General features: G+C 42.3%; 1 protein-coding gene across 1 annotated transcript; it reads left to right on the top strand.

The window, feature by feature from the left end:
• Positions 1-255: 255 nt before the first annotated feature.
• Positions 256-1185, top strand: LOC137297392 (uncharacterized protein F54H12.2-like). The gene has a single exon (XM_067829395.1). It carries the CDS (start codon positions 256-258, stop codon positions 1183-1185), a length of 930 nt encoding a protein of 309 aa, XP_067685496.1.
• The last annotated feature ends 12543 nt before the right edge of the window (positions 1186-13728 follow it).

Raw genomic sequence — 13728 nt, 5'->3', positions numbered from 1 at the left:
GGTCAAAACGGGTTAGAATACATCGACCTTAGACGCACGTCATTATATGTTAAGTGTAAAATAACTCATGCCGATAATTCTCCACTAATCCCTGATGAACCGTGCGGGCCAATTAATTTATTTCTTCACGGTCTTTTCGCCCAAGTAGATGTGTGGTTGCAGGGTCGACTCATCAACTCAACAACCAACCATTATCCTTACAAGGCTATGATTCAAACACTCTTAAATACTAATTTAATCGACAACAATACGAAGATGCGGGCGCAGTTGTTTTTCAAGGATACTCCCGGTCAATTGGAGGTAACTGACCCAAACGGAAGCAACACCGGTATGTTCTCCAGGTATGAGTTTACCTCGGAGAGTAGGACTTTTGACCTAGAGTCTCCTTTGATGCATGACCTGTTTCAAATGAAGCGGTATATATTGAATCAAGTTGATGTGCAAGTAAAACTGTACCGTTCCACCCCTCAATTTGCGCTGATGGCTACCAAAGCAGACACAGCTTACGTGGTGCAAATTGAGGACATTGTCTTAAAAGTCATGAAAGTTTGTGTAAATCCTGGGGTGATATGGGGTCATAACGAGGCCCTATCATCCACCCCAGCCAAGTATCCGTACCGCAGAACAGAGGTGAAGATGTACTCTATTGTTAAAGGCCAAACCAGCTTCGCTTGGGATAACATATTCCAAGGCGTTCGACCTAACAAAGTAGTAGTCGGGTTTGTATCTGCCAAGGCCACGGGGATGGGCGACTTCCATAAGAATCCTTATAACTTCGCTAATTGGGATCTGTCACAGATCGCTCTTTTTTGTGATGGAACGAGTGTTGGCGAGTCCGGACCTATGAAATTACACTTCGGAGAAAACACTGGACGAACCATCATCCCCGCGTATGTCAACCTTTTCCGTTCATCAGGGTGTTGGTCAACTGTCGACAATATACACACCACCTCCGTTGACATAACCCCAGACGAGTTCGTTGCTGGATATGCTTTGTATGTATTTTCATTGGATCCGGTGTTTGGCTACAACGACGGAACATATCTACGTCTTCAAAAACGGGGGACTCTTAGACTTGAAGCTCAGTTTGCAAAACGACTCCCAGAGACAGTGTCATGCGTGGTCTATGCGGAGTTTGACGACATTTTTCAAATAGAGAAAAGCAGAAACATCATCATAGCGTAAAACGAGCGATGAACAGTCAACAGCTGGAATGCATAATAAACTGTGATCCTGTGTTGCGACACCGTGTGTTGGGCGTATTCGCCGCGAATCAACTGTCCAAACACCTCGCAAAACGGATGAGGAGAGATTCATTACACGGTCCAATAGCGATTATAGTTAATACTGAAAAGTCGCACGAACCGGGACAACACTGGTTTGCTATATTCGTAGATGTGGGAAGGATTGAAATTTTTGACAGTTTGGGCTTCGCTGACGGATTGGCTAGGCGTGTGAAAGAAGTGGACGGCTTTGTGGCGCTAATAAACGATAAATCAACCAACCGTTACCCTCACCACCACCGAATGTTAATTTGGAACCACGTTCGTGTGCAGAGTCAAGCGGGAAGAACGTGTGGACAGTTCGTTGTGTATTATTTACTGTTCCGACTAAGGGGTTGGTGTTTGAGACAAATTCTCGATCATTTTTCAGGGAATTATCTCGATAATGACCATTATGTTTATGGGTATATAATGAAACGTTATCCCCGGTGCGTTAGTTGATCACCGGCGGTTGGACGCGTTCACGATGACGGACGAAGACCCCGAACCGACACCCACGCTTTTGATCCCGTCTCCGTCCACTATTTTTATAAGTGGAGCAACCCAATCAGGGAAAAGCTCATTTACGAAAAGACTAATGGACCACGGAAAGAGTATGTTTGACAGAAGGATAACGAAGGTCATGTATTGTTACTCTATGTGGCAGCGGTTATATGACACTATTGAATCAACCTTCGGTGTTCCCCACTCCTCTGGGTTGAAGGTTGACTTTCACAAAGGTGTGCCAAATGAAGAGGAAATTATTGAATGGAGCGAGGATCCCGACGATCACAAACTGCTTGTAATCGACGACCTCATAGATGACGTGTCTCGTAGCTCAAGCATGTGTAAACTTTTCACAACAATGAGTCATCACTTAACAATAACGGTGTGCATAATCAGCCAGACTCTATTCCCATCAACGACCTATGGAAAATACGCCAGGACCATTTCACTGAATTCTCACTTTATTGTTCTCTTTAAAAACAGGAGAGACGCCTCACAAGTTGCGGCGATTGGCCGACAGATTCTGCCTGGGAGAGTTCCGTTCTTTCTTGATGCATATGAAAAGGCAACAGACAACCAACCATATGGTTATTTGTTGATAGATCTATCTCCGCGAGGTAACAAAGCCTATCAGTTTAGAACCAACATATTCCCGGGAGAGGTGTTAACGTTATACGCACCCGAGTAATATGGACAACATTCATCGACTGTTTCCTAATTCAGCGGCCTTCCTCCAACTGGTCGCACACACACACTCCAACGCTCAAAGGAAATTATTGCTACAAACTATGACCAATCAGCAGATGGATGCGTTATGTGAGATTTGTTTGAACATTCTGAAAGGGACCGTTCCCATATCAGAAGCCCATAAAACTCAACTACGAAAGAAGAAAACTTATTTGCGTCGAATTGTGGACAAGTCGGTGAGTCGGCCGGTCACCAGGAAACTCCTAGTAGGTATCAGGGACTTGATACCATTTATCATTTCTTTACTCGACGTCCCCTTGTTTGGTGGTTCTACTAGTGAAGAGGGTAGCGACGAAGACGACGGCGAAGAAGTCGATGTCTCAAACGGGAAGTACAATGACTTCATCTCCTCGAGCCGAAGAACTGGTGCTTATCCCCAAGAGAAAATACGAACTGTTATTGAACAAAACAACTAAAACTACTCCTCACAGAGTGCCTAGAGAAGATGCGGCGAGTGATAAAGAAGAGGGAAACGCCGTCGACGGCGATGACGAAAGCCAACAACCCCACAACTCCTTCTACCCGACGAACCCTAACCTTACCAACCACAACAACAACACGACCACCACAAACACGGCGAGGAGCCGGAGAAAGCGAAGATACACTCCTCATTCCACCGTTCTGCAACGCTGGCTTCACTACTGACCTCCTAACCGTGTTAGCGTTGGTTGTGTATTAGCACCGATGTGTATATGTCTTCTCCAGCGTTGATGTGTTGTGTTGGTGTATATATAATCACGTCATGTATACTCTGTCTGTAGTAACTGTGTATTTATAACCATATGTTGTGTTATGTTGTACTATGTCGCATACTGTGCTCTAGCTACCTCACCGTTTTGTCGGTTGTGGTATTATTTTTTTAACTGTATATCGTATCGTTTATGCTGTATCCCGCACACTGTATGTTGTGGTATTATTTAACTGTATATCGTATCGCTTATGCTGTATCCTGCACACTGTATGTTGTGGTATTATTTACCTGTATATCGTATCGCTTATGCTGTATCCCGCGCACTGTATACTTTCTTTATATAAAACCTAATAAAAATGCCGTGTGAGTACGTCGTCATTTGCGATGGTGGTTGTGTCATACCAACCTCAGGAGTAATCATTACTTCACACCAACACTCAACCACGCATACGCCACCTTGGTGTAATAACCGTGCACACACACACACACGTGAAAGGAAACTGCAAAAAAGGAGCAAATTCAGTATTTATTGTGCGATGGTATACATCTCTGGTGAATAGAATGTGGGTACAAACATTAAATAAAGACAAGGTAGAATACCTCATATCCAATCCGCATTCGCTTTTCGGCGTTGCGCGGAGTTACATGTGTGCTATAAATATAGGTTGCGTATGCGGTATTCCAAACAGTTCTTTCTTCTAGTCACACAAACAACAGGTTAAGATATTATATTATATATAGATAGATATTATCATAAAAATATACGAATGGGTAAATATTATTACTACACTCCCACATTCCAATACTCGTCGTCGGATTTTTATAACAACACGTTCATCGCAGAATCAAACACGGATGAGAGGATTGTGATAACACATTTTATATCCAAATTACCTCCGACTAGTTGGTTTTAATACTAGTTTCAGAGGTTTTGTGGATATTCCGTCCTTTGTCACCTCGCGTTTACAGTAAAAGTAGGAGAGTCCCATACGGCGCTGTCTGTATGTGAACACGGTATTGTCCTTTGCCCTGAACCCGACGTTTTCCGACCCACGACTCCTTTGGTCTCTAAGAACGGCTTTATATGTTTCAACAGGATTTCTAATGTTGCGTTTGCTCAGCCCTTTCGAACTTATTTTAACATTTTGTCCGGAACTGTCTTGTTGTAAAACATATGTCTTGGAATTAAGCGATATCATTTGGCACCCTTGTGATTCCAGTTTAAACAACCCTGGAGTTCTTTTGTCTCGTTTGATGTGAGGTTCACAACAAGTTCTCGGGAGAAAATGAATGTCAGCGTCTGCTGTTATGTCATCCTGGTTGCAAAACCCCCTAATCATACGGTGATAGTCGTTCCTTTTTTCGGGTTTTATGACATCACTCAAACACGATCCGTGAATTGCAAAGTATAAAGAATCCGTATCCATCTGTAAAAGTTCAAAATCAGCTCTGTTCACAAAAACGTCGAGGAAGTCGTAGTAAAACTCCAACATCCGTTTCTTGGCGTACTGTAGAATATAGAATCCTAAAACAATAGGAAGGTCTAAACTGATTGTTTTTTTCGCGCGAGTGATCTCGAAGTCCTCGTCGTTTAACTGACACAGAGAGATAAAACGCGCGTTATTTATGTTCGATCTAGCGTTATCATCACCCTCAACGTAAACACATTCCTGGTGTTTTGATTTGTCCAACAGAATCCCACCGTATCCAGAATTCCCGATCAGTTTAAAACACTCACCGAGCAGGGCAAGATCAGGATTGCTATCACCCATTCTCCGAGCGTGAGTGACCTTATCCGTGAAGGGTTTGAAACACGCCTTTCTCCCGTATTCAACCGCTTGTCTTACCTTTGTGACTGTTAGCCCATGTCTTATGTACCAAGCTAACAATGGCGTTGCTAACAACACTTTACGCGCCTTCATACCACCAACCAGTAAAATCCGATCCTTCTTGGATAGGGAGTTTTTCGAAACATAGTCTTGCATGTGTTCACCGATTGACGAGTGCGGAACTTTACATGTGACAAACAAAGGAGACATCTCAGAAAAGTGTTCATAAAGATGTTGGGGAACGTGAATGTCCACCTCAACCATTCCAAAAAAATCACCATTAACCACACCTTTCAATAATGATTCCGTGCTTATGGGGGATTTGTTCTCATGCTTTACGTAGAACTGGTGTTGTTTATTTAGTATAAATTCCCTCAAATTTGGATTGTCCTTTTGCAAACGGAAAAAGTCACATTCCCACACAGAAACGAGGTTATACCCGTTCGCCTTGATGTACTTTTCTCGTGATATAGTTCTTTCCAATCGCTCCTCAGGCGTCGAGGTTGAAGAACGGTTCCGTTTAGCCACGGAACAACCAGGTTTTGCACACCCGTGCCAGTAACACCCGTAGTATTCGTAACAGGTCTTCGTGTTCGGATCGTATCCATCCACCAAGTAAGGTCCAACGCGTTTCTCACGCCCTGAGTTCATCTTGTGTAGTAGGTGTATATTCTCACTGTGCGATATCCAGTCTAACCAGTCGTATGACGCTGTATATCGCTCACAAGATTTCGTAGGAGCAAACGATCCATCTTTCGCAGGAAGCCACCGTATATAATGGCCTACGGGCAACTCCTGTCCCAAACAGAAGAGGTACAACGCGTTGCTGTCTAGGCCGATGAGATTACCACAACGCTTGTTTGTATTACCTCGCAAGTAGGTTTCTCCGGTTCGGTGGAAGCGTGTGAATAATAGCGACGGACCTCCACAAATATTTTCTTTAACTGTCTCGTGTAAGTCACTGTCTTTTTCGCTGAACAGAGAGAACCCCACCCCAGAATCCCTAGCTGTTTTGAACAAAAGTTTTCGAGCAACGCCGGGTATGGAAATGGCCTCGGTGAAAATATCAACACCTATTTCTTTCCAATAAAAATCTTTGAGGCTTGAGATGGCCTCCACACCTGGTTGGACATCCATATTGTTGTACCACACTAACAAGTCCTTTAACGTTTCCATTTTATTGTCCTTCCACACCTTTCGCAGGTATGCGTAATTTTCTTCAATTGTGTTAGGCACCCGTTCGAGTTTCAGCTCTGTCAGGATATCAGCGTCGGTTTTGGTTGGTCGTTCTCGTCGCAGTTTGTCGTAACCCTCTCTGTTTGGATCCGATAGGGTGTTGGTCTTTTTTAGATCCGACCAGAAAGCCTCGATTGGTGGGAGCCATGGTTCGTCCAGTCGTTTAACATCATCCAGAATGTCACAGGGAAAAAACCCTTTACTCTTTCGGATTTTCATAGTTTTCAAAAAGTTTTCGTAACTAGTTCCGGGTGGAAGATATTGTGAAAGGTCCAGTATTCTAAACTTTTCGGTTGTTATGCAGATGTATTGGTTGTTTCGCTTGACTATGAAGTTGTTAGATTGAGCACCAATCAATCCAAGACTGCGTGCTAGGTATGACTTGACGAGATTTAAGTCGTAGTTAGATGAGTTAAATCCCAAAACCGGAACCTGTTGACAGTAACGATATACGGAGTCGCGGAGTTGAATTAATTGTTTGAGGTTTAATCGATCCGCCTCTGTCCATTCGTTTGTGTTGGGAGAAGTAGGCGACACCTCCACATCTACTTCCGCTAGCTCTTCCCACTCGTTGTATTCGGGTTGAATGTCGTCCGACTCCCTCACTTTTTCCAGAAATCTCTGGTAAACGTTGTGTTTCGACATGCGATCTAACATACCCTTCGAAGGTGGTTCCGTGTTAACGCGGTCAGCTGTTTCAACACTTCCCCGGCGATGTTCGAGGTCCTTAATCCGCGCACCAAGCTCCTCGAGAACAGCGCGAAGTTTGTGTTCCGTGCGTTTTCTAGCCTCATCAGCTATCTGGGTCATGTAACACACCATATCACGCAATAAAGTCCCCATATCCGAGCACACTATACATCGCGGTTCTGTATAATCCGGAACATTGCTACATACACTAACCGATATCGGGTGGTGTTTTTGTGTCCACAGGGTGTTACTTTGATCATCATCATCATCATGGTGGTGGTTCTTCACTAACAAAGCTTCCATGTCAAACATGATGAAGAAATCGTAACACCTCATGTCCTCGTGAATATTGATGTCGCACATATCCCGCAACTTGTCAAAAACCGTTTGCTTTGGTTTCATGTAACCACCCGGTAATTTCAGGCGTGTTCGCCTTGAACACGGGGTTCTTTCGTGTCGTCGGGCGGCGGAAGAACTCTTGAAACAAACATCACAATGTCTGCATTTATAGCGACGCGCGTACGAGTTGAGATTTGTGATGTAGGACAGGTGACCATCATAACAATTCATGTTTAAATCCGTAACACCGGGTGTGTGAGTCTCTCTCGTTGACAAATATAATGGGGTGCATGAATACCCAAAATCCTCTAGGGCGAAAACATTCACGCGAACGTTAAATAATCTCTCAAACGTCGGCACATCATCAGGAACTTTTAGCCCGGGAAAGTCTTTCGGTGATTTGTAGATTTTGTGTTTGTTTACATTCCGATCCATTGACGGAAAAGTTGTAAAGTCCTCTTTTCATGATTAAAACCTGTGTGTGGTCCTTTCTTAGTTACCAATTTTAAGTGGGTTGCTAAGCAACGAAACGCGCACAGTGAGTTGTTGTGTCTTTGTTTTGTCAATAACACACATTTTTTTTTTTTTAACCACGAGGGGATAGTCGGAGCGCTGGTGTTCTTCCCTAGGACGTAAGAGGTCAAGTACACAGAATAAACAACATTAGTCACAAATACCGGCATCCATTTGGTATTGGGTCTCTGCGACAGCACGTGGTCATCGATGCTTTTCCGCTTGATTTTTTTCACTACTCTGCGTAGTGATCTGAAATCATTAACAGCCTGAGGTCTATCAAAAAGTTGGTTGTTTCTATAGGCGATGAAGTATCTATATTCTCCGGTTTCAATGTGTGACAAAATGATACCAAACGCCACATTTACCTTGAAAGAGCGCTGTACGTTTGTAAATATATAGTTGAGGTGGGAGGAAAAATCAGTAGATTCGGCGTCATTACCGTTCAGTGGGAAGTTGTAGGTGTGATAAACATTGTTCTGCGTGAGATGAGAGCGAAGTATTATATCTCTATGCACACGATAATTCTCCATAAGCGGTCTTTCAATAACTTCCCCGCGATCGTCGGTCCAGGGTCTCTGTTTATCATCCGCACTCCAAGGTTCTGGTTGTAGACGAGGGGGGTTGGTGTTGTCGATGAAAGCTCCGCCATCGGTTGGTTGTCCACCAACTTGTGCGTTGTTGTTGTGTTTTGTGCGATGATGGTTCCACATCAGACGTCTGTTGGGGAATCGTTCACCACAGAGGCGACACTTAATTCCCAATTTATCGGGAGACGATTTGCAAATACGAGAATGCACGCTTAAACCTCGTTTTTGAGCGAACCTTTTCCCACAGTGCGCACAGGCTTGGGTTGGTGGGTTGATGACAGTTCCGCACAGGCTCGTGTGAGTGTTAAACTTGTTTTTCGAACCAAAGACCAAACCACACGAGTCACACTTTAAAACCGTGGTTTTGAGAGTGAGCTTTGGATTCGCACAACTGCTACTCTTCACATGAGTATCAAACCCTCTATAATTATCAAACCTTAATCGACACTTAACGCATTCAAAGAATCGTTTCTCGCGATGAGTGCATTGTCTGTGATGTTTCTTAAACTCGCTACGACCCTTCACCCAGATATTACATAATTTACACCTGATTAATATGAGCGAACTAACACTACCGTCTTCTTTAGAGGTGCTTGCCGCCATCGCAAACCGTGGGGGTTTTATCCTTCACACGTTAAGCAAAAGCGCTAATGTGAGTGATGACCTTCATCACATCCTCAACAGCAAAACACACCCCATTATCCCGCTGATACACATCCCCCCTCAGGCCAGTGAACTTCCGCACGTCGACATACCAGTAACTATTTAGCTTGCTGTATGACACTTTAAAACACGGGTGTTCTGACAGGGTGAACCCCGAGATCAAACCAGCTCGGTTCCGCTTTCTGTATTTCTTCTGTAACTTGCTTAAGTCTTTCTTCAGCCGCCCCATTTTCGACACCAGCTGTAAAAATAACAGAATGGAGTGAGATCAATAGTAACAACCACTCTATTCACACAACCATATCTCAGGCATCACCCCACATTCACCAGTCGTTATAGAGCGGGAGTATTACCAACGGGTTATCGCAACGATTCGATGTAATTCTAGTGCTCCTTGGGTAAACAAATATAATCCTCTGTTCACACATCATACACAGGTTTCATCAACGCCTCACTTCGCCGCGTAGCTAAAAAGGTGTGCCTCTAGTGAATTGACTATAACCACCCGCGGCGTTAGAATTACCTCGTGTTCACGACGTTCCACGTAAATTTATATATATAGTTTCGCTAAGTAAACTTCTATAATAGAGAGAGAATGACACATTTGAAAAAAGGTTAACGCGATTATAAAGGATAATGTTAAAAACACACACACTTGACTAATACAAATACAAACCTTTTCCGCTATTCACCAGAGTTGTATACCATCGCACAATAAATACTGAATTTGCTCCTTTTTTGCAGTTTCCTTTCACGTGTGTGTGTGTGTGTGTGCGCGGTTATTACACCAAGGTGGCGTATGCGTGGTTGAGTGTTGGTGTGAAGTAATGATTACTCCTGAGGTTGGTATGACACAACCACCATCGCAAATGACGACGTACTCACACGACATTTTTATTAGGTTTTATATAAAGAAAGTATACAGTGCGTGGGATACAGCATAAGCGATACGATATACAGGTAAATAATACCACAACATACAGTGTGCAGGATACAGCATAAGCGATACGATATACAGTTAAATAATACCACAACATACAGTGTGCGGGATACAGCATAAACGATACGATATACAGTTAAAAAAATAATACCACAACCGACAAAACGGTGAGGTAGCTAGAGCACAGTATGCGACATAGTACAACATAACACAACATATGGTTATAAATACACAGTTACTACAGACAGAGTATACATGGCGTGATTATATATACACCAACACAACACATCAACGCTGGAGAAGACATATACACATCGGTGCTAATACACAACCAACGCTAACACGGTTAGGAGGTCAGTAGTGAAGCCAGCGTTGCAGAACGGTGGAATGAGGAGTGTATCTTCGCTTTCTCCGGCTCCTCGCCGTGTTTGTGGTGGTCGTGTTGTTGTTGTGGTTGGTAAGGTTAGGGTTCGTCGGGTGTCGTCAAAGGACAGTAAAACCACTAGAGCATCAGATTTACAATTAAAACTAGTGTGGAGAGTTAAAACAATTACCACTATTCGGACAATACAATATAAAATACGGGCTGTAGATCGCCAACAACTGAAGGTAGATCACCATACTAGGGACCATGGGGACTTACAGTACCTTTGCGGCCTGCATGGACCCCAGATGGATTTACACCATCCCCTCAGCCGTTGGCGATCATACTGATAGCTAGCCATTATTAAAAACAACAAATATACTACGATTAAAAGTTTGGTCGTACTAAATTTACATAGAATGTTTTGGACTTACGTACCCTCTCAGGAGGACAATAATTTTACAATACTTCAAACCCCCTCGAGGGCACAGCCACTAACAATCTCAGTTATTAATCTAGACTACCAATAATAAAATATTTATCTATTTACAATTCTGATAACAAATCTAATTCTTTTAAGAAGGCAATAATTAAATGAGAGCTGGTATGAGTAAAAAGATCATTCATAGTTCGTGAATTAAAATACTGATCCCTTGTGATGGAATACTCTACACAGTCAAGCAGGATATGCTTGACTGTGATTCTTTCATCACAAGGGATGCAGAACGGAGGATCCACATCTTTCAAAAGGTATTCATGAGTATATCGTGTATGGCCAATACGACATCGCCGCAAAATGACCTCTTCAAATCTGGACTGACAACCCAAGTGGGTATACCCAATATATGGTTTAATTCCATGTAATTTATTTACACCCACTTGGGTGTCCCACTTCTTCTGCATCAGATCACGGATATAAGATCTAATGGTAGCTTTGTAATCAGTGTAGGGAATAAGAAGTGGTGTCACAGATTTGTTGAGTGCTGCCTTAGCAGCAAGATCGGCCATTGCCTTACCAGAAATGCCTACGTGACTGGGTAACCAGCAAAAGACGATGTCGCATTGGCCAGTAGCAAGATTATTATACAATTCAATAATATCAATTAAAAGTGGATGTTTACAAGATAGGTTTTTAATAGCCTGAAGGCAAGAAAGAGAATCTGAATAAATTATATATTGTTTATGTTTAGTGTGTCTTTGAATATATTTGAGAGCCGATAATATGGCGTTTGCTTCTGCTGTAAAAATAGAGCTGTTATATGGTAATCTAGAAGATATTGTTCTGGATCCAATAACAGTGGCGCAAGCCACTGCACCACCGTCCTTGGACCCATCTGTAAATAAAGTTTTATAATTGCTATATTTATGTTTTAATTGAGTATATTCTTGTTTGTATTGTAATTCATTAGTTTCTGATTTTTTAAATGTGGCTAATGTTAGGTCGACTTGTGGCCTAACCAACTGCCAAGGAGGAGAAGAAAGAAGACGGGAAGGTGCTATATTGTCCAGCTCAATGCCGGCAGCAGAAAGAAACGATTTCATTCTGTGGCCTAAAGGCGGAACAAGAGAAGTTTTTTCTGTTGTACCGTTCCTCAAAAAGGGGATTAAAGATGCAGTTATAGGCAGGGTTTGACTGATTGGAATGTAGTTTTGTCACGTACTGTAAGGCTAATTTTATACGGCGTTGATCAAGGGATGGCTCATCAGCCTCGACGCAGAGGCTCTCAATGGGTGACGTTGGAAAGGAGCCAAGACAAAGTCTTAGACCTTGATGATGGACTGAATCTAAAAGTTTAAGGTTACTTTTGCAGGCTCCACCATATACAATTGAGCCATAGTCAAGTTTAGAGCGGACAAGTAATCTATATAAGTGAAGGAGAGTAGTCTGATCCCCTCCCCACTTTGAATTGGACACAACTTTTAACAAATCGAGCGCCTTTAGGCATTTAGCTTTAAGAGATTTAATATGTGGCAGAAATGTTAAGTGGGAATAAAAAATTAAGCCCAAGAACTTGGCCTCCTTTACCACCTTGATGGGAGAGCCATTTAAGGTTACCTCTGGGTCCTTATGAGGTTTATATTTTCTACAGAAGTGTATACAATTAGTTTTGGATTTAGAAAATTTAAATCCGTTTTCAAGACACCATTTATTTATTTTATTTAAACACAACTGTAATTGCCGTTCAATGGTGCGCATATTTTTACCACGACAAGAGATATTAAAATCATCCACGAATAATGATCCATCAATTGAATCATTTAAAACCTTTGATAAACTGTTGATCTTAATACTAAATAATGTGACAGACAGAATACTGCCTTGAGGGACACCCTGATCCTGATTGTAATGATCAGACAGGGTAGAACCCACTCGGACTTGCCTGTCTTGTAAAAACTGCGATATGAAAAGAGGTAAACGACCTCTCAAACCAAAATCATGTAAATCCTTTAAAATGCCATGCTTCCAGGTGGTATCATAAGCTTTCTCGAGATCAAAGAAAATTGATACAGCATGTCGCTTATTTACTATAGCATTTTTCACAAAGGATTCTAAACGTACCAAATGATCAATGGTACTGCGATTTTTCCTGAAACCACATTGAATATTTGTAATAAGGTTGTTGGTTTCAAGATACCATGTTAATCTATTATTTACCATTCGCTCCATGGTTTTACATACACAACTCGTTAAGGAGATTGGTGTGTAATTGGATGGATCAGTATGATCTCGACCAGGCTTTGGTATTGGGACTACAATGGCATTACGCCAGGAAGTTGGAAAACTGCCTGTAGTCCAGATATTATCAAATATATTAAGCAGCGTTTCCAAACATGTTTTGGGCAAATGCTTCAGGAGCTGATAATGGATACCATCAGCCCCTGTAGCTGTATCATGAGCCTGTTCAAGGGCGGTATAGAGCTCATGCAGTGAAAATAATTCATTATAATCTTCACCATTGTCCGAGGTAAAATTGATTGTTTTCTTCTCCTGTTGTTTCTGGTGCTTTTGAAATTCAGGGACATAATTGGATGAAGATGAGTGCCTGGCGAGAGTTTCACCAAGCTTACTGGCAATGTCAGCCTTATCCGTTAATAAATTATCACCATCCTTTAAATGTTGAACGGTAGATTTGGAACCTTTGCCCTTTATTCTTTGTATCATATTCCACACCTTTGAAATAGGTGTGCGTGAATTGATCTTGGAAACATATTTTCTCCAAGACTGACGTTTATTCTGCTTAAATGTGCGTCGAGCCTTGGCATTTAAAATTTTAACTTTATCTAAATTGTGAACAGTAGGGTGTCGGCGAAAATAATCTTCTGCTTTCTTCCTACTTTTCCTGGCCTGTTTACATT

Source organism: Haliotis asinina, chromosome 9, assembly GCF_037392515.1.
Source record: "Haliotis asinina isolate JCU_RB_2024 chromosome 9, JCU_Hal_asi_v2, whole genome shotgun sequence".
Lineage (NCBI taxonomy): Eukaryota > Metazoa > Mollusca > Gastropoda > Lepetellida > Haliotidae > Haliotis > Haliotis asinina.
Note: the sequence above shows the minus strand (reverse complement) of the source record. Positions and strands in the feature narration are given on the sequence as shown.

What these genes read in the sequence shown, in the direction of transcription:
- LOC137297392 (XM_067829395.1), top strand. Translation starts at nt 256, where the DNA reads ATGCGGGCGCAGTTGTTTTTCAAGGATACTCCCGGTCAATTGGAGGTA.